Source organism: Phyllostomus hastatus, unplaced genomic scaffold (assembly GCF_019186645.2).
Source record: "Phyllostomus hastatus isolate PE091 unplaced genomic scaffold, TTU_PhHast_1.1 phas_scaffold_55, whole genome shotgun sequence".
Classification (NCBI taxonomy): domain Eukaryota; kingdom Metazoa; phylum Chordata; class Mammalia; order Chiroptera; family Phyllostomidae; genus Phyllostomus; species Phyllostomus hastatus.
Window position 1 is genome coordinate 6,633,994 of NW_025334035.1, and position 21,375 is coordinate 6,655,368.

Sequence of the window (21,375 nt, forward strand, 5' to 3'; positions counted from 1 at the left end):
AAGTAGAGGTCAGACCGATGTGATCGCTGGCTCTGAGCATGGAGGAAGGGGCCACAAGCCAAGGAAGGGGGCGCCTTCTGGAAGCTGGAAAAGGCAGGAACAGATTTTCCCTGGGAGCTTCCAGAAGGACCTCAGCTCCATCCACATTTCAGTTTGAGTGAATCTTGTGAGATTTGATTTGGACTTCTGACTTGCAGAGTGATAAGATAACAAATTTGATTGTTTTAAACTACTAAGTTTTTAAAAACTTTTTAAATTTATTTTTTCCATTGAAACTACTAAATTTATGATGATTTTATTTTTACAGCAACAATAAGAAGCTAACACATTTTCTGACAGGCATTTAGACGTGTAAGGCTAGATGTGAGGAGTCTCTGCCTACAGAGACTAGCCGAAGCCGTGGTCGTGGGGAAAATCAATCGGAGAAGGACTACAGTGAGGAGAGGTGAGGCCTAGGAAGGAGCCTTCAGGGAGACGACTTTCCAGGAAGGACAGGCTTCCACTGCTGCTCCTGCGTGGCAGGGTTTCAGGGAGGAAGTGCGTTCTGGTGGGGGAAGTGACCCGAACATCTTCTCTTGTTGGTGTGAGGTCGGAGCTCAGAGGCTGAAGGGCCAGGCTCACGGCTACTCTGTGGGGTGGATCCGGAGATGGTGTCTGAGAACAGGGCCAGAGAGAGGGAGGGACTATGGGGCAGGGTCCCGAGAATGAGCTGGGCAAACTGCTGTTGTAATGGAGTCACGTTTCCTGCAACCCCACAGGAAGTGGCCGTTATTTATGTCCACGTTTACATACTGATCAGAGATGAGCCCAACTCGGTCTGCGTAATTATCAGAAGGCCTATGGCAACTGCTCTCCCAATTCTGTGCAGTCACTTTGGTGGTTTTGCCAGAGGGCCCTGCTGGGCAGGAGGAGGTGGTCATCATTTTGGGTGACCCTTGCCAAGCCTTCTTTCTCTTTGGAGCAGGATAGCTGGACTGGGTGATGGCCTGGGTCCCCCTTTATGTGAGCATGTTTCCTCAGGAATAGCAGGTCCCTGGGAGACCTGAGGGAGCCGGCCACAAGGGAGTCAGGGGCTGGTGGGGCCCCTGGAGCTGTGTGCAGCCTGCACAGGTGGAAAACTCAGACAGGAACTGGCCACACCCTGTGGATGCTGGAGCACAGGCTCGCGGGCGTGATGACGCAGGAGGTAGGATCTGGACATGTACGACCTGGTTTAGCAGGCCAAGGAGGAGCCAGGTCCAACGCTCATCGGTGACTGCTCTGTAGTCTTGAACGAGACAAGGAGGGTCTTTTGAGAAATGGGGAGCAGAGCAAATGGCCCACAGCCCCTTTCCCTGTGGGAAGACCTGCAGTTCAGCAGCTTCAAGCCCTTGAGAAATGACACTGGATCTTGGCTGCTGCTCTGGTTCTGAGTACTCCTGTGGGTGGTGATCTTGAACTTTTGAGGGGTTTATGCAGTTGGCCTCCAATGTGACGAGAAGTCTCAATAACCAGTGCCAGGCAGTTTCAAAGCTTTCTACTGGTCAGCAGAAGAGTCTGGCCTGTGGGACAAAGGCTGGATGGACCAAGGCCACCTGCTATGACAGCATCACTCCTGCTAGTGGTTGGAGACCCTCCATTCCTGCCTCTAGCCATTCACATGGCAAAAAACCAGGAGTTCAGGGGATGAGAACATGGGGACTCTGGAGGCAGCTGTGGACCTGAATTCCTGAAGTGTTGCTTGTGGGCTGTTACTTATGGAGACAGGGTCATCAGCTTCTGTGAGGCACCTGAAGAACCATGCGTGGAACCCATACTGACCTCTTTCTTCTGGACAGCTCCCCAGGGAAGGGCCTGAGAACGTGTAGTGATGAGAGGGAGGGGCAGTTTGGAGGAATGAATTAGGGGATATAATCTTGGAATTTCTGATGGAACAGAATGAAAACACAGTAGGCACTGTGAAATAGAATAAGTAGAGTTTGCTGATAAGTAGAATGTTGAGTACAATTCAACACTACATCAATTCCTTTAGGAATTGATGAAATCAGATGAAATCGAACTCTCCCAAACAGAATACCTATGGAGGGGGTAGGGGGAGTGGTAACACAATCCAGGTAGCTGAACACGTGGATGCTGGCCCTGTGCTCCAACCCACAGGTGTGACAGGAGTCACAGTGGTGATGCTTTGGTCCAGAACGTGGCAGGTGACCTGCACTCATAGATCAGGTACACCCATACTTTAGACTTCTATGGGCTGATGGTCTTTGACAAAAACCCCTTAGTGTGGTGCTGGCATGCTCCTAGGCTCACATTCAAGTGGGGGATCTCAGCAGGGTTGAATGATGCTTGGGAATAATTCCTCAGAGCCCTTTCCTAACTGTTCTTGCTAAGAAACTAGCTTGAGGAGCAGGAAATGTGGGTAAGAACTGCTGCAGACTGCAAGATGAGTCCAGGACTGGCACCCTTTCTAGAGTCCTGGAGGTCCTCAGACTTCCTGCCTCTAAGACATAGGGGGGTAGTAACACCCACCTGGGGCCTCTTCCCACTGCCTGGCCCAGACAACCAGTATTTGGGCAGATGAACTGAGACACAGGGAGCATGGATTTCCTAAGAGTTAACTGGGAGACCAGCCCATTTGCTCCCCTGTAAGAAAGCATCAGGGAATTTGGGAGTAATTGTATAGGCCCAATACCGACTCTGCCTTCATGTTGGAGAAAGGAAATGATCTGCAAGCCCGGTCACCTGAGGCACTGAAACTACAATTAGTGACATAGCACTTGCAACACCACCAGGATATTGATCCTGACCACCTGTGTGCAGGGGAGAGGTGGGCGAAAGGCCCCAGCCACACTGAATGAATGAAACATGGTCATTCTGGGTGAAGCTCAAAGGCCACTTGCTTCCAGAACTCTGGTTCCTTAGGTAGGAGGGTTAGGGGGTGTCTGCATGTCACAGGTACCTGCCTTCATGGAATTTCCCATGATGCAGAGGGAACGAGGTGAGGTTCTGACTCTGCATATAGAAACACCATGAAGGATGGAAACCTGGAGCCCTGTTACAGAGAGGGATTGGCATAGTGACTGGGAGGCCAGAAGACTAAGGAGTGAAGGGAGTCAGCTCAAGCCAAGGGTGATGGCAATGCAGGACACCTTTCACTCTCAGCTCCTTAGCAAATGCTCTCCTCTGGGCCTGGGCCTGGCCTGGGGTATTGTGGAGGCAAGGTCTCTCACAGGTACCCCACCTAGTCTGTCACCTAAAGGTCTCTGACTACTACAGAAAAACCCAGGCTTTGGGACCACCTACCACATGGGTGATCTCTGTTGGGGAGACCCTCTGGAAACCCCCTTCCAGACTCTCCCATACACCTAGGAGGCCCTCAGTGTCACCCAGGAGAAGCTGCCCTGAGGCACTTGGGGAATCACAATGAGGAACAAGAAAGGAGTAAATATGACATTTGAGAGCTTAGGAAAGTTGCTATGCAGTTTCCTGAATTTTATCATGCTCCCCTCATCCCCAGCTTTTGCACAGACAGTTCCTGCCACTCCAAATGCTTCTCCCTTCTCTTTGTTAGCTCTCATCTTTCCTGTTGTTCTCTATTGAAATGACACAACCCAGCAGTCTCTCTGTCCTCTCTCAGGTCTGGCTTCAATGCCCCCTACATGCTCCCCACAACCCCATTTCTCCATCCAGGGCCAGCACAGGGTATTCCAATGCCTATTGGCTGGGCTGTATCTCCCACTTGGGAAAGAAGATTAGAGCAGAGAACATGCCTATCTTGCTTCCAACCAAAGGCCTGGCCCAGAGAAGGGCACTTGAGATATGTTTGCTTGTTTGGTGGGTGGAGGCAGAGAGACATATTTGAAACTGGATTTCATCTCTGGATACCTACAGACCATTCAAGGGTGGAATGCCACCTTCTTGGTTTTGATTCTCAGTGCAAGTGAGGAGAGAGCAATCCTATAGAACCCTCTGCAGCTCTCCATGTTGCTGTTCTAGAACCCAGGGTGGGGCCAATTTCCCAAGGGGACGTTAGGGGAGCATGTACTTGTCATTGACTAGCTGGCAAGTTCACAGGGGAGGGCAGTCAAGGAGAAGGAGTTAGAAGGTCAAGGGGAAACTATGACACCTTGAGCATGCCCCACTACATCCAGGAATACTATATAACTGAGAATTGGACTTGGCTGGCTGGCTCCTGAGACTCCTCCAGGTAAAATGTGCCTTCTCCAGCCCCTTCACTATTCACTCTTTGGAATGTTTGATACTTGTGACTTGTCTGATCTCTTGAAATGCAAGTCAGTATCTTGCCCATGAAGGAAGCTGGGCTGGCAAACCTAGGGGTTGGGAGCTAGCCCTCCCTCCCCTTTGTGAAGGACCATTCCTGTTGGTCAGTTTGGTTCTAGGAGGATGCAAATGTGGAATCCAGCTCAGGCACTCAGATGCATAAACTGAGGTTCTCCTTGGAGCACAGCCCATCCCAGGAATTTCCCATCATGCATAGCACGTGGCAGAGAGAGCTAGATAAGTGACTCCTGAATGAATGGCAGGGCGTGCGGGCCGTGAAAGGGATGGCGGCAGGCAGGGTCCAAGGGAAGTCTCAGTAATAACAGACACTGAATGAGATTCGTCCAGCAATATGTCCCAGCTATACAGAAGGGGAGCCCTGAGCTCTCTTTCCCCCAGATCCAGGAGGGCAGTCTCCTGGATTATTTTTATGGCAAAGCCCACCACCAAGGAGATGCGGTGTTGGATGTTGGTCGTCAGACCTCCTTCTCCGGGTGGAGGTGGCGAGGTGATAGGGAGGACAGAAGGGGAGGTCATCATCAGCGATTTAAGAAGAAGGACTTGAGGCTCTGGAAGAACATAGACTTCTGTCTCTGCTTCTGTTTCTTTTTGATGATGGGCACCCACACCAGCCCGCACACCAGCATCATGAGTCCCAGGGACAGGAAGGCAGGCCCTATCATCTTAAGGGCTGTCAGGTACTTTTCAACCAGTTTCAGGGTATAGGCCAAGCAGGTGATGACCACACCAAAGAGGAGGATGGCGCCCCCCACAGACATGGTGACGATGGGCTTGCGGTATATCTCCCACTTACTCCTGGGGGCGGTGGTCCAGACGGACTCACTTCGGGAGCTTATGCACAGGGAGCTGGCAGTCTGGCTGGGCAGCAGGTCCTTGGATTCTGGAGACTTCTCATCAACGTCCGGGGCTTTGGGGATAGCCTCCATCGTCACAGCTCCTCAGGACCCAACACCCGGGACTCGCAACAGTTAGGAGCAAGAGCCAAGCCAAAGGGTTCCTCACGTCCCCTTCCTGCTCCCAGCATCCGTCTCTAGCCGGCACTCAGTGGAGGGTTATTCAGGGTTTTGGTGCTGAAGTCAGAAGGAAAATCAGATGAGACCCACATAAAAAAGAAACCACTCAAGCCACTTTGTTGTTTTCTTGTGAGAGATAAATACTATCGCATTCTAATCAACTGCTTCTAGTATTTGAAACAGGATACCATGATGCCCATTAAGTAATCAAAATCAACAGTTTGTTCACTGGCATCTTCCGACTCAATCACTTTCTAGTTCTGTGATCTTCAGTGAATTACTTAATGTCCCTGTGCCTCAGTTTTCTTATCTATAAAATGGGGTAATACCACTACTTACGGGGTTTTCAAAAGGGTTCAATGAATTAAGACATGTGATGCATTGGAACAATATCTAACATATTGCAAGCACTCCATAAATTGTGTCATTGTCCATTAGAGTAGTACCTACTACATAATCCCGTGTGAGTGTGTGTCTGCTGTGTGCCAGGCACGGCACTAAACACTCCTTTCATCAGATTTGAACCTCACAATACCCCTGTGAGTTAAGCATTCATCCTACTTCACAGAGGAGAAAGCGAAGGCTCAGGGAAGCGAAGCCATTTACCAAAAGGTAAGGAACTGCCAGAGGTTGGGTTGAAGTATCTGCTCTTCTCTTAAAATACCAGGCTACATAGGGGCTGGAGAGTACTTTTTTCTTTTTTATCCTCACCCAAGGAGAAGCCCACTGATCTTAGAGAGAGGGGAAGGGAGGGAGGGAGATAGAGAGGGAGAGAAACATTGATGTAAGAGAGAAACATAAATCACCCTGCCCCCTTACCGCCCCAAGGTTGCAGGGAACTGAAACTTCAACCTTGGTAGGCAGGTGCCCTGAGCAGGAATCGAACCTGTGACCTTTTGGTTTATGGGACGATGCTCCAACCAACTGTGCCATACCATCCAGGACTGGAGAACATTCTTCAATGGGCTTTTATGTGCTTTGTCAGCATAGCTTTGTCAGGTTCAGAGTGTGACCTTCTCCAATCCACTGAGCCACACCAGCCAGGGCAAGAGTGTGACCTTCTAATATCTAAATGACCCCTTTCCCCATCGCCTATGTGAATTACATCAGAGTCCCACCTTCTCGTTCTTAAGCCTGTCATGGTATGGAATCAAGCCCACCTGCCTGTTCCAGTTTCTCATCCAGAGTCCATCTGTGTGCCTTTCGGTCACCAGAGCCTTCTCACCCCATAGTCCCACGAGGAGGCTGCTGGTCCCCTGTGCAGAGCAATTTTAGAAGCTGAGAAGCACCACTCATCTGCCAAATCCTCCCCCAGAACCATGCAGGTGGGATTAAAATCTTTCATTCCACAATCAGAAATTGTGGGTTCAAGTGCAAATGCCTATACATTTGCAAATGAGGCAATAAGAGATGAATAATTTTAGATACTCTCCTGATACTAGATACCTTCTGTGTAGGGGAGGAAGGGGAGGCCAGGGGAAGCTGGGCATCACCCTGAGTCACCTTTGAGTTGTCTCCAGAGGGTCTGGGGCAGTGCTCTGTGCCCCAGGGGTTCTGTACAGCTTTAAGCAAATGAATAAGTGAATGAATCACGTCCTTTCTGCCCTCTGCTTCTCCCACTACACCTCCCCTCTTCTCTCTCCCCCTCCCTCCCTCCTTCTCGCTGGCTGGTCACTAACAACAAATCCAGCTTTCCTTACAACACTACTCAAATTCAGTCCCCCCTAGAGGGAGCCTGCCACCTCCCCTGTACACTCAGGGGGTCGCTGTGTTTGGGGTCATGCTGGCCACCTGTCCCCCCTCTCCTGAATCCACCGACTCTCTCACTGTGTTCTACGGGGCCCCTCCCTGCCTGCCTGGGGGACGGCCCCAAGCAACGCGCTCTCCAGCCTCGGCCCCTTCTCTCTCCCGACTGACACTGACTGACACTGACGGTCCCTGGCCCTGGCCTCTATTCCCTTCCCTCCTCCAGGTTTCCTGGCTTCTTCCTCTGACCTCTTCTTTCACATTTCCTACTGGGCTACCTCAGGCCCCACTCAAATCAGCATTTACTAACATCCTTCCTGTGAGTGGGGCGGGAGAGATTTCTTGCCACAGCAGAAAGTTTATTGGAGAAGAAAGTTAGGCTCTTCTTCCCAGTCACAAGGGATCCCCATTACACAACCCCTCAAAAGAGTGAGACCCAGACCCAAATATGAAGGGGGAGCATTTCTGGACACTACCGTGCCAGCTCTGGGTGCAAGAGAGCTTGGGATGCAGGGGGAGGGTCTGCAGCTGGTGGTCCCCAAGCCCCCACCCTCTGAACCTGCAGTTTCTTCCTCGACAAGGCCCTTCCACACCTGGAAGTTTCCTTTAGTGAACGGGTTCTCCTTCAACACTTCCTACAATGTGAATTTCAAACCAATCCCCCCAACGCCCACCCCTGCCACTCTCCCAGGAACTCAGGCCTGAACCAGCGGGGATAGCGTTCCCACCCCTCCCCAAATTTCCAGAACAGCAGAAATGGGGCCCTCCCCTCCGACGGGGAGGGAGCAAGAATTGTCAGACTGCTATGCTTTCAGAACGCAGATACTCACATTCATATTCACTCATATGGAGAGCACCCTTGGATTTCTGCTTCCGAAGAATGGAAAATAGGACGGATGTGCTTTGTGAGTACAGACTCCAGGTGTTCGCTTGCCTTTCAGCCCTGCGGTATATTTGCATAAGCTAAGTAGTCATTTTAAAGAGACCTTTCCCCCTGTGGGCTGGGGTAGCCGGAATTGGTGGGCGGGCGTCGGGACGCCTTCCATCGGCCGTTTCCACCGCTTTGCTGCGAAGAACCAGACCAGACGTGGCAGGCGTTGTCGGGGAGAATGGGGGCAGAAGAGCTGGGGACGATTCGCAGCTGTTCGGGAGGAGGGCTGGGCTGAGTCAGGAGGGCATGCTGCGGGAGAGCTACCCTCTGGGGGTGGGTGGCCCCGGCATCCCCGACAGGAGGTGTTCACCAGGCAGCCTCTGCAGGGGCCACGGATTCCCAGACTGCCAGCAAGCGAGGTGGGACTGACTGGGTCTCGCTGGAAGCACCTCTCACAGGCTCTTTGGCCTGCAAGGAGGTGGTCCATCTATTCCCATTTTATAAGGGCAGAGACTGAGGCCTGGGGAGGTTTGGGAGTACAGACACCCAACGGTGTGTCTGAATGCGCCCCGTTTCTTACGCTGCTGGGCTGGGGTTCAGGCCAAGTTCTGTGGACGCGGAGCTCCTTGCGCAGAGCGGACTGGTCTGGATGAGTCCCCAGGGTCCTCAACTAGGAGAATGTCTGAATTTTTCACTTTTGGGGCTTCATTCTGCAGTTAACTAACCTCTTACTGCATTTGGGGTGACCTAGATAAGTAATTGCATCTCGACTCAGTACAATGGGGCAGTGATTTTCAACCGGCATGCCGAAAGAATTTTTAAAACATGTAATACATGACCATTTAGTCAGGGGCATTGACCTCTTTTCCCTTAGATCGTCCAAAAAAAAAAAAAAAGACAACAGCCAACATGACAATAGCCCTATGATGTGAATGAATCAAAATTATACCTATTTTTTGTCAGATGGGCAAAAAATACAATATATTTTTGGTGTGCAGCAGATTTTTAGTAATTAATGTGTGCCATGAAATGAAAAAGGTTGAACATCACTCAGTAGGGAGATAAGAATACTGTTTTTGAGTTTTTTGTAGTGTTACATTTATTTATTTAAAGGACTATTTTTACTCTGAAATTACATCCTTCCTCCTCGCTTGCCATCACTTTCTTTTATGAAATGACCCCGATGGGAGCTGATCATTGGTTTTGTTAGTCTCTGCATTTGCTTAGATGAAAGGCTGGCCATCCTGGGTAGATGTCTATCCGCCTACTGTCCACCTTCTTTCTATCATCTATCTATCTATCTATCTATCATCTACATTTGTTTAACCTATCATCTAAATTGTAATGGCCCATGAAATCCCAAAGAATGGAACCTTTAACTTAGTTGACTTACTTAGGAAGAGGTGTGTCCTTAGAACAGTGGACGAGCAGGCAGGGTAGGGCCATGGAATGAATACTATGGTGGGAAAAGTCACCTTCTGCCATAGGTACTGCAGGTGGTAGAAAGATCCAGGTCTGTGACGTCAGCGAGATGGTGGTTTGAACTCAGTTTGCCTCCTCTAAACTCTGGGACTTTGGGCAGGTTACTACCCACCCCCCAGACCTACGGGCACCGTGCGCAAAATGAGGATAATAGGGTATCGGTCTCACCGGGTTGCAGCGACTATCAGATTTCACAAAAACACTACTGCATTGTGCAACACATTATAGGTGTTCAAGAAATGGCTCTGGTTGCTATTATAGGTAGTTTTTTTCTTGGTCCCTCTTTTCTCACTTGTAGAATAAAGAAGTTGGGCTAAGGGACTTCTAAAGCTATTTTAGATAGGCTCATGGGTGGTGAATCAGATGTGAATTCTGAGACTCCAGGCTTCCTGATAATCCCCAAGTAGGTGGCAGTATGAGTTTTATAACTTTTAATTAAAATCCTAGGATCCTATTCTTCTGATACCCGGGTTTCTCGATAGTGGCACTGTTGGTGTTTTGGGCCCAGTAGCTCTGTGTTATAGGGGCCATCCTGTGCATTGTTGGATATTGAGTAACATTCCTGGCCTCTACCCCACAGACTCCAGTAGCACTTCCTCACTTTCAGTCTTAATTGCCAAAAATGTCTCCAGATATTGCCCAGTGTCCCCTGGGGACAAACTCATTCTGGTGAAGAAACTTGCTGCACTTTGGCCTTACCCACCCTCCTTGCTTGTAAACTGCCTCTGGGCCTGGGCTGGGTTTACCCCCCTTCACTCAGCAGTGTCCCATGGTGCACAGCCTGGCCCTTAGCAGGTGCTCCAAGGACTTGGTCTGCACACTGCAGCTCTGTGAGGGGCCTGGCAACACCTGGGGAGCCGGTCCTGTGAGAAGAACCATGATTTTAAGTTTGGGTTCAGGTACCGGGGGCTTGGTTTGAATGTGTCAGCGTGTTCCTAATCCCCGGGTCTGGGTTGAGTTGCCCACCCAGAACCTCAGTGTGTGACCTGAATTTAAAATAAGGGCCTCTGCAGGTGTGATTAAGGTAAGGCTCTCCAGGTGAGAGAGATGCCCGGGTATCCAGCGGAAAGCCAGAGACATTGGGCTTCTTAGACTAACCACGAATTTGAATGTTGGCTCAGCCTTTTGGGAAGCAGTTTCAGAAAGGAGACTCAATAGGTTTCTCTTCTGGAGGCCAAGTCTGAAGTGTCAGGAGGCAGATTTAGTGGGTGGAGCTTACTTGTAGCACACAATTTCTAGGAGTGGGCAGGCTGCAGCTGAGATGGTGCAGCCATGAAAATGACAGCCATACACAGGAAACACGCACAAATCTCCCCACAGGACGCTGGACAAGGAAAGCCAGGCACATTTCCATTTACATAGAATTCTATTTACATAAAATGACACTTCATTTAAATAAAATTCAAAACTGTAAGAGGACTGATGCTACTGGCAATCAGGATCATGGTTACCCTGGGTGGGTGGGGGAAGCATCTGAAAGCAGGGGTGCATAGAGACATGTGGAGTGCAGGTGATAGTCTGACTCTCGGTCTGACTACAGCTGGTGGTGTGGGTGTGTACTACTTGAGCTGTATACTTTTGATATTACTACTTTCCTGTGTGTATGTTAAACATCAATAAAATGTTTAAACAAAGATAATTAAGAGTTATAACTACATGCAGTATGTTCCTTTCTTTAGTTTCTGACTAGAACAAACCAATAGCACAAAGACATTTTGGGATATTTGTAGGGAAGTTTGAATATGGATCGGGTATTAGATGACATTAAGGATTTGAAATTTGTATTCAATGTGATAATCGTATTGTGGACACTTACGAGATCATCTTTATAGACATCGAGATGCATCTTGAAACAACACCCGGGGTGAAGTGTGATGCCATCATCCGCAGGAAAATATCAAAATTTAAATCAAACACAACAAAATAAAAATCATTGTGCCTAGATGATGGATATATGGAAGTTCATGATATTACTATCTCTGCCTTTATGTATGTTTGTGAATGTATATAATAAATGAGAGGCTGAATTTGCATATAGACAATGGTCAGACTCTACATAAAAATGGAAGTCCAACCCACAAGTGGCAGCAACCAGCCCAGGAAACCAACTCCTGCTGTACAGTGACCGGAGCAGGAGGCCCGCCTGCTGTCTGTAAGTCAGAGCTGCAGGAAGTCAGACTGCTATCTCTACCAACCAGCCAGCGAGCCAGACAGTAACCAAGGACAACTCCCTTTTGACAAATGCACTGAAGCGATTTAATGGGGACAGGAAAGTCAGTTCAACAAATGATGATAGAACAACTGGATGTTCACATGGGAACAAAATGAGACTTTACTCCACCTCACACTATCAGCAAACATAAATTCAGGATGAATCATAGACATAAATTGAACAGAAACATAAAACTATAAAGCTGTTAGGAAAAAATAGAGGAGAATATCTTTGTTGATTTGAAGGCAGGCAAAATTTCTTAGGACAGAGAAGGGTAACAACCAAGAAAGAATAAATAAATAAATAAATAAATAAATTAGATTTCATCATAATTGAAAACTCCTGCTCATTAAACCTACTAAGAAGAAAATGAATAGGCAAGCTATGGACTGGGAGAAAACTTTCTCAAAATATGTATTTGTTAAAGGATTTGTATCTGGAATATATATGAACTACTACATTTGATTAATAAAAACAAACAGTCCTATTTTAAAAATGGGCAAACAATTTAGACAGACCCATTTCAAAGGAAGACAAATAACGAACAAGAAACCCATGAGCTGGTGTGGCTCAGTGGATTGAGTGCCAGCCTGCGAACCAAAGGGTCACCGGTTTGATTCCTAGTCAGGGCACATGCCTGGGTTTTGGGCCAAGTCCCCAGTGGGGGTGCATGAGAAGCAATCACACGTTGATGTTTCTCTCCCTCTCTTTCTCCCTCCCTCCCCTGTCTCTAAAAAATAAATAAAATCTTTTTTTAAAACAGAAACCTATGAAAAGTGCTTAAAGTTGATATTCAACAAAAAAAGTGCTAATCAAAACTCCAATGTGATACAGCCACACATTCACTGGAATGATTAAAATGTAAAAACCTCACAATACCAAACAGTGAGATGTGGTACGAGGGCTCCCATACACTGTCGGTGGGAATGTGTAATGATACTGCCACTTTGGAAAAAGGTTTGATAGTTTTCTATGAAGTTAATCATATACCTATCCTTTAATCCAGCAATTCTAATCCTAGGTTTTTTTGGTTCAAGAGAAATGAAAATCCATGTCCATATATGACTTGTTTATGAATATTCATAGCAGCTTTATCCATAGTAGCCCAAACCAGAAAACAACCCAAATGTTCATGAGCAAAAGAAAAGAGAAACATCACAAATGGAATATTACTAAGCAATGAAAAGGAACTAATTTTTGACACACACTTAACATGGGTGAGTATCATAAATATGTTGCATGAAAGAAGTGAGACATAAAGTAGTACATACAGTGTATGTTTCCCATTCTAGAATATTCTAAGAACTAATCTAAAATGACAAAATTCAAACAATGGTTGTAAGTGTTGGGAGGAACTCACCAGGATTTTCTGAGGTCGACGAAAATGTTCTGTCTCCTGGTGTTGTTGTGGAGCATATGAGGGATCCATTTGTTAATATGGTACACTAAAATTTCTGCATTTCTATGTGTGTAAATTACATACTAGGAAAAATAACTGTAAAAATTTTAATAATAGTTGAGTGAGTAAGGGTGGGGAGCAGGTGGAAGTATAGCTAAGCCCAGGATAGCAAAACATTGATAATGATTGAAGCCATATGATGAAACATAGAGATCCAGGGTAGGGGTATGGGCAAGAAACACGTTACCCCAGAAAAGCAAAATAAGGGTGTGGGCAGGGGTGAAATGACCCAGAATAGGGTAAGGGCATTAAAGGGAAATCTGTAGGGTGAGGAGTCACCTGACTTTTATGGGAGAGATTGTATAACTGATTCTGAGGAAGAGAAAATCTTGAAAAAAGAGAAGATGCCTCTTGGAGAAATTGTGAACTGGGGACAGAGGATAAAGATGGAGATGGAGAGAGATGGAGATAGAGATGGGGATGGGAAGAAGGTGAGGATGGGGATAGGGATGGAGGTGGAGATAGAAGTGGAGATGGGGATGGAGATGGGGATGGTGGGGGAGATGGAGGTGGAGTTGGAGATGAAGATGGGGATAGGGTGGGGATGGGGATAGAGATGGAGATGGGGATGGGGATGGGGATGGTGGGGGAGATGGAAATGGAGTTGGAGGTGGAGATGGGGATGGAGTTGGAGATGAAGATGGGGATAGGATGGGGGTGGGGATAGAGATGGGGATGGGGATGGGGATGGGGTAGGAATGGGGATGCAGATGGGGATGGGGATGGAGGTGGGAATGGAGGTGGAGATAAGGATGCAGATGGGGATGGAATGGAAATGGAGAGAGAGAGGGACGGAGGAGGGGCTAGAATAATAAGAATTTTACCTTTTCTACCTTGTCCTCGGAAAGATACCATCCCTTGAAGGGAAACACAGAATTTCATGGTCCCTAGGCAGAGCAAAGACTCGGTTTGGTAGGTAAAGGAACACAGCATCCAGAGAGGAACCCATGGGCCTGTCTCTTAATCCTGTTAGCGTTGGTCCACTCATCTACCATGCATTTGTATTTGCCGCTTACTTGGAGACCCTGCCTACTTAACATTGTTTCAGTTTGTGTTGACCTTGCATCCACCAGCTTGCTAATCACCTCTCAGCTAGCAGCTTTCACCAACACTGTAACAAAAACTTTTCAAGCGGCTCCTGGGTGCCACCTCTGCTCGACCGGGAGCTACAGACACTAAGACAGTGTTCTTCCCCATAGAGGAGATCGAGGTGTGCCGTTTCCTTGCTCAGTGCACACGCCCACTCACTCACTGGTGTCTCTGAGAGGTGAGGTGAAGAGATGTCTCAAACAAGAGGGAAGAGAACTGGCAGAGAAATTCTGGGTTTTCCTCAGGCACTCATACATGCATCCCCAACACAGGATTCGGTGGTGTGTGGAGTACGCAAGCTGGTGAGCGATGAGTGTCCAAGATAACAAGGACTGAACACTCTCCCTCTGATGGATTCTTGAGTGTCCAAAATGCACCACTTAATGGGAGTGGCAGCTGAAAGTGAAGCAAGCGAAATACTACCCTGGAGGTGACTGTATATGCATCTGCACAGCACCAGGAGCCCTTCATCCCCTCCCAGATTTCAGGAGGGGCTGAGCTGGGGCTTCCTCAAATTCCAGAGCTCTCCACAGGTAGCTCCGTGCTTTGCTGAGGCCAGGGCTCAGCAAGCACATGGCAGGAGCATTCTTCATGGCAACTGTCCCAAGTCACCCTGCCTGTTTCTTCTCACTCAATTGTCAACGATACCCTTTGGTGATGGAGTGAGGTGGTAGGATGGAACTAGCTTACAAGGGGACGTGACAGGCAGCTATAAGGAGCCAGCCCCCTCTCCTTCTCCTTCCTGGGCTCTAAGGCCTTGCTGAGCCTGGCTGCCTTCTGGATGGTATTCTTGAAGTCGCCAAGGTAACCTGAGCAGCTTCTCCAAAGCAGAAGAGACTGTGTGTTAGGGAGGGCTGACACTTTTCACACAATAATAGTAGCCGCCATTTACCAGGTTCTTGCTATGGGCTGGGGACCAAGCTGCATGCTTTCTTCTGCGTGGCCTCAGCTACTCTTCCAGGTGAAGGGCTGAGCAAGGGATGATTAATACCCCATTTTGCCAGGGAGGAAACTGAGGATCTCAGAACTTAAGTGACTTGCCCAAAGTTACTCAGCAAGTGAGTAGGAAACTGGGATCTGAAGGGGAGTTTGGACCTTGTCTGTCCTAGTTTATCCTGCTCGCCTTTGGGACAGTTTTGATTTTTGTTTCAAAATGGGGAGCCAGTGAGTGGAGAGAACACTAGCAAAGGGGCCCTGGCAGTGAACAGAGCCAGCGGCTGCCATGGGTGAGGGGCAAGGCCCAGAACTGCTGAGTGCAGCTGCTGAGGACATGAGGGCTCCAGCTGGGCCCTGAGGTTGAGGCCAGGGGAGCAGCAAAAAGCCTGTGATGGAGCAGCCCCAAAGTCACCCTACCATCATCCAACAGAGCATGAAAGGCCCAAACTGCACAGCCTTCTTCACGTGAGTGTCTGTTTCAAGCCTCATGGCTCTAAGTATGTGTGTGTGGGGCGGGGCGGGGGGGGGGTAGTCTCAGTATCATCCCCATTTCACAGATAAGGAAACTGAGGCTCAGAGCACCTGGACTCCAAATCCGGGTCTTCTATAGACCATTTCTACCATGCTGCACCAGGATGGAGTGCTGCCCTATGCCCATTGTCCCCCTCCCCTCTGTCTTCATACCTTTACCTCAGTACCCATTCCCTAGCCCCACCCCGGCCCCATCCTCCCTGGAAGCTGATAAAACACCATCAATATTAATAGATTGCCAGCCTTAGCAATAAAATGACAAGATGCCCGGTTACATTTGCATTTCAGATAAACTATGGGTGCTTTTTTCCATATAAGAATGTTCCAAATGTTGCAAGGGGCATTCTAATATTAAACATTTATTTATTGTTTAGGAGAAGTTCGAATTTAACTGGCATCTTTGTAACATGCCTGGCAACCCCGATATTCTAAGAGCTCCACAGTGCTTGGACCTGGTGTTATCTGCCCCTTCCAGGCTTCTCCTCCCCGACAGGAGCGAACTATTCTGGGAATTGCAAGGACCAGAGCCCAGGAGAGGGAGGCACTGCTTCTGTAGGGAGCCTGGGCCCCAGAGAGCAGGGCCAGCTGGAGGAGTGGGGAACAGGCCACAAAGTGGAAATAACACAGTTTACTGTTCCTGAGAAAGACCCAAGGTGTGTTTCTTTTCCAATTCCTGAGATGAGGAGTGTCTTGCTCTTTCCCCAGTAGAGCCACATGCCCCACCACACTGCCAGTGTGGGTCTCTGCCCTCCCCTCAATAGGACACAGAGTTGGCAACCGCCACTCTCTGATAAAGGTGAATGGGGCCCAGTGCCTGAACTGATAAAGCAGAGGCTGGAGCACTTCTAAGTACACTGTTTCTGTCACCAGGGCACAGCCACCATCTGTCACCTGCTTGCAGACCTCCTTGGAACGGGAGTTATCCAGAGGTCATGCTCAGCCTAGACAGTGCCGCTCAACTCCACCCCCTGCAGCCAGAGCCCAGGCCCTGCCCGGTAACTAGGTGGGAGAATAGCTCAGGTGACCAGGTCTGTGTTTACCCAGGTACATGTCCCCGAGGCATGGCCACCCACGTTTCCCCTTCCTGAGGTGAAGAGTGCCCCAGCCCGCGTGCTGCACTGTTTTCCTGGTACCTCCCCAGGCGGCCGCCACACCTGTGGTGGGGAGGCACCGGCATACGTGGGGGTCTGACAGGGGATGCCCAGTGGGAGAGGCTGGGTCTGCGGTCCTGCCCATGAACCTTGGGAGGCCAGGCTGGCTTCGAACTTCAATGTCTGGCTCTTTTGCTCCTGCCTCTGACCAGATTTGGGGAGGTGTTCTGGCCTAGCTCTTGCCCCCAGTGACTGCCGAGGGTGAAGGCTGGAAGCTCTGGGGCACTCAGCTTCCCCGTTTCCAGGGGCAGAGCAGCGGCAGCCCCTCCTCCCCTGCCACCACTCTCTGCCAGGATTGTCACTGGGCAGTCTCCTCCTGCCTGAGGGCAGCTGGTTCTCCCCCTCCCAAGGCATGGCCCCTCTCTCTTGCCTGTCATTCACTTTGCCTTCCAACTCTGGTTCAAAGACTCAACACACTCAAAGCAAAGTTAAAACCAGCTTGTTCCTCCAGGGAGATGGAAGGAAGGGCAGAGGGGACGAATCCCCTCTTACTTACTGTGCTGTGGTCCCGGGGGAGGGTGGGGGACCTGGGAGTCACACACAGCCTGTGTGGGGAGGAGGCCAGCAATGAGTTTGTGCCCAAGTTCTTCATCCCAGTCAGAGTCCTGGAGCTGGTGTGCTGCGAATCCCAGCCACTGAGCAGGCTCCAGTAGGGATGAGCTCACCAGGATGTGGGCTAATGGGTTAACCCTTTGCGGGCTGCTGGCACAGGCACTAGGAATGTGGCTTTGTCTCAGCTCTGCTCGGCCACTGTTAGATGAATCGTATTAAAAAATAATGAAGCTTCTCTGCAGTCTGCCTTCGAGTTTTGGGCAGAACGTGCATTAGGCCAATGCCTGGGCAGGGCTGCTCCTCCTGATCTGGACTCCGGAGCCAGGAGACCTGGAGTCTCTGGGTGGGCGGGGTGTGTGAAGGAGAAGATGGTGGGGATGGGCTGATGAAGGATGGGTTACTCAGAGGCTATGCTAGCTCTGCCCAGTACAGGCCTTGACCATGAAAGCTGGGAACTTTGTTCTGGATGTTGGAGAGGCCAAGTGCAGATGTATTTAATATCCCTGGTTCCAAAACGGCAACTCTGAGAACTTCCCATGCCTGTAGGTGGGCACCCCATGTGACAAATACCAGAAGCCCACAGCCGAAGGTAAGGTAAGCATGCAGGGCCCCATCCCCGGCCAGGCCCAGACAGCTCTGAACTGGGTACAAAGCTATGTGCTCAGCCTTGCCTTTATCCCGATGATGGCCCTGTCATTTTTTATATGATGGTGATAAGAGAATAATGAAAACCACCGCACTGGTGGGAAGGGGTTTCCATTTCCATGAGCAGGTATCAAATTGTGCTCGTGGAAGCTGGGTATGAGGTGCCGAGTGGCCCATTCTCAAGATGCCAACAAAATTGCCCAAGATCCTGAAAGCCAGGCTGGCCCTGCCCTTCTTCACCTTGACTTGAGAAAGGGAGAGCCTGGGGCTTTTCATTCATTGTGAGCCAGGGGGCGAGGGGGCGAGCCCCAGGTATGTGGCTGCTGGTCACATACCTGGGGCCTCCTCTGCAGTCCACAGGGGAGGCTCTCCCCCGAGTGATCCAGGAACTCCGGGGGCCAGGGAAGGAGGGAGCTTCTCCCATCCCTGGCATCTTGATTTCTGTACTTGTGAAACAAACAGGAAACTTCCAGACTGTGGTGGCTCTGCAGAGGCTGACATGTGATAAATGGCTAGGGAAGCAGGCAGCTAACAGGGCCGGTCTGTCCGTGGGGCTACCGGGAGAGGTCAAGCCGAGCTGCTTCCCCTCTGTCCTCCTCTGTGGGAGCTGAGCGTCCTCTGCTCGGTGGATTCGGGTCCAGAGGATGTGGCTGGAGGCTTTAGAAGGTGTTGCTTGCTCTGCTGTGGGTGCCTTTGCCTTCACGTCTATCTTCACGTCTATCGTCTATCGGTTAGTTAAACCAAACTGGCTGGCTTGTGAAGGGACTCTGGGGTGAATTCTATTGCAATGCAAATAATCAAACCATTTATTTTTTCCTTGTTTTAGACCTCCCTGCACTGTCCCCACTCTCTTCAGGGTGTGGCAGTGTGGTGCAGAAATAATCGTCAGTAAGACAAACCCTTACATAGCCCTTCTTCCAGGGTAGGCCCTGGTCTAAGTACTTTATATGCATAATACTTCATTCATTCCCCAGAGAATTTTGGGAGGTAGGTGTGTGAGGTGTACAGCTGTCCTCACATTTGGCTTTAAATAAATTAACTTCTCTGATCCTCAACTTCTTCATTTTATTAAGTAGATGTGATCATTGTTTTTATGAGGATTGAATAATAAAGTGCACATCGTAAGTGCTTCATGAATATATGTAATATATTATGTAATACATCACGTATATATGTGATATATAATATATATTATATATATACTATGTATAGTGTGTATATATACTACATATTACATAATATGGTATATATACTCGGTCCTTCATATCCACATTTTATGTATTTGTGAATTCATCTAACCACAGGTGAAAAATATTTTTTAAAAAAGGTACGTTGTTGCTAACATGTACTATGTGGCATTAGGCCTACGATGGTTGCAGAAGATTGCAAATGTGCTGAATACAGATTTCTTCCTTGTCATGATTCCCAAAACGATACAGTTTAACAACATTCATACAGCATTTCCATCGCATTAGGTATTGTAAGTAGTCTAGAGAGGGTTTAAAGTATACAGGAGAATGTATGTAGGTTATATGTAAACACAACATGATTTTATATAAATGACTGGAGCATTTGAGAATTTTTGTATCTGTGGGGGTTCCTGAAGCCAATCCCCCGAGGTTACTGAGGGACAACTATGTATGTAATGTATGCATACATGTATATAATATGCATGTAGCTATATATATATGTGTGTTTATATAGGCAGATATAAGTATACATGCAAATTAGGGGGTTGGGGTTCAGGAGAAAGTGTCTGGGGTAGAAGCCGTGGTGTCTTCAGGCCCCTTCCTGGGCTGCACTGAGCAGGAGGGGGGAGGAGCCAGCTGGGTCCTTGGGCAGTGATGCTGTGTCCTGGGTGGAAGGGCTGCTGCTGCAGTGGTGGCCTGGAAGCCAGTAAGCAAGCACGAGGACAGCCTGGGGGAGGCCCTTGGTCTCTTATTCCAAGTGCCACAGCCATTCCAGCTCAGCTCTGGTCACCTTAACGGCTAGCTCTTTGCTTTGGTGGTGCTGCAGGGTGACCAACCATGCAGGCTGGGCCAGGACTGATGGGTTTCTTGGGACGTAACACAGGACTTTCAGTGCTAGGACCAGGCTAGTTCCAACCAGGCCTGGATGAATTGGTTACCCTCATATAAACCTCTAGAGCCTCCGTGCCTGGGCTCACGGGCTTTCCCCGCCTGTAATGCCCTTTCTGCCACCTGCGTGTCTCGCCAGCCCACCCAGTCATGCCTCACTCCCTCTGCATCCTCCCCGGAGCTCTGGCTGGGTTCAGTGCTCCTCCCTGGCCATTCCCATGTGCTCTTCTGTTCGATTGCACTTCCTCATAATTGTCTGACTGCCCTCCCTGCCCCAAATTATTTAACGAACCTTTATGTAAGCACAATCCAGCTTTGACAATTATCAATGTGGATTTTTTCATTTGTTCCCCTCCCACATTTTTATTTTTTAGCATTTTAAAGTGTCAACCTATGGTCATTTGTGCCAATTCAACACCAACAGGAATCCCCAATTTAAGGTGCAGTGAAGAAGTGTTGCGCGTGGGTCACCGGCCAGCAGTGACCACGGAACGCTGTGGATGGCTCGACGAAAACACGCGAGAAAAAACACACATGCACAGAGACAGACTAGTTTCTGTGGGGAAGTAGGGACGAAATGGCCACCCCCACAGTGGGGAGCGCGCTGATTTACCGTCCATACCTGCTTTTATTGGGCTCATTCTGCATAATAATTCAGGTAAAGTACAGTACTCATTAGGGGGAAGTAAGGAACATAGAAAACAAAGAACTCTGCCGGTCTATTGAGTTGGGGGTCAAAGAGCTGTAAGACTGAGGAATAAAATAACATCCTCCTAAGACCCTTCTCATTCAACTGAGAGCATTCTAAACAAAAAAGGTTTCACAGTAATTTACATGTTCTTTCTTAGGCCTGATCACCCGGGGAATCCGCACTTCTCAGTACAGAGCTGCACCACCCTGTCATTGTTTCAGGCTTAGGTGGAGCAAGGGAACTAAGGCAACCGAGAGACAAGGAGGTTTTTTTCCCAGACGCTGAGAACTCAGGCTATGTCAAAGCCGAGGAGCGAGGGTCCATCACCCCCTTTTGCTGCAGCCCCCCAAGTCCTTCTTTTGGGGGGCCACCCAAAGTGATCATGCCTGTCTTAGGTCGTTACCCCCATGGGGAATCTTATCCGTCTTTGGCTAACCGACCAAGCTTTTTGGGGTTCAGTTATGAATAAAGCAGCAGAAGCAGCATTCCTGCCAGGGAGATAAGCTTTTGTCTCCTTGCTGGTTTACAGTTCCAAGGGCGTTCCCTTAGCCTTAGCCTAGGCGGGGGTTTCAGCTTCTGATACCAGGCAGGGCGGTTCCCAACAAAGAAGGAAACTGTATTTAGTGCAAAAAGCTCAG

At 49.0% G+C, this 21,375-nt stretch overlaps 1 protein-coding gene across 1 annotated transcript; it reads right to left on the reverse strand.

The window, feature by feature from the left end:
- Positions 1-4,682: 4,682 nt before the first annotated feature.
- On the reverse strand, positions 4,683-5,283 carry PIRT (phosphoinositide interacting regulator of transient receptor potential channels). Its single transcript, XM_045824633.1, has one exon. The coding sequence runs from the start codon at positions 5,205-5,207 to the stop codon at positions 4,800-4,802; it is 408 nt and encodes a 135-aa protein (XP_045680589.1). The 5' UTR covers positions 5,208-5,283; the 3' UTR covers positions 4,683-4,799.
- Positions 5,284-21,375: the final 16,092 nt, after the last annotated feature.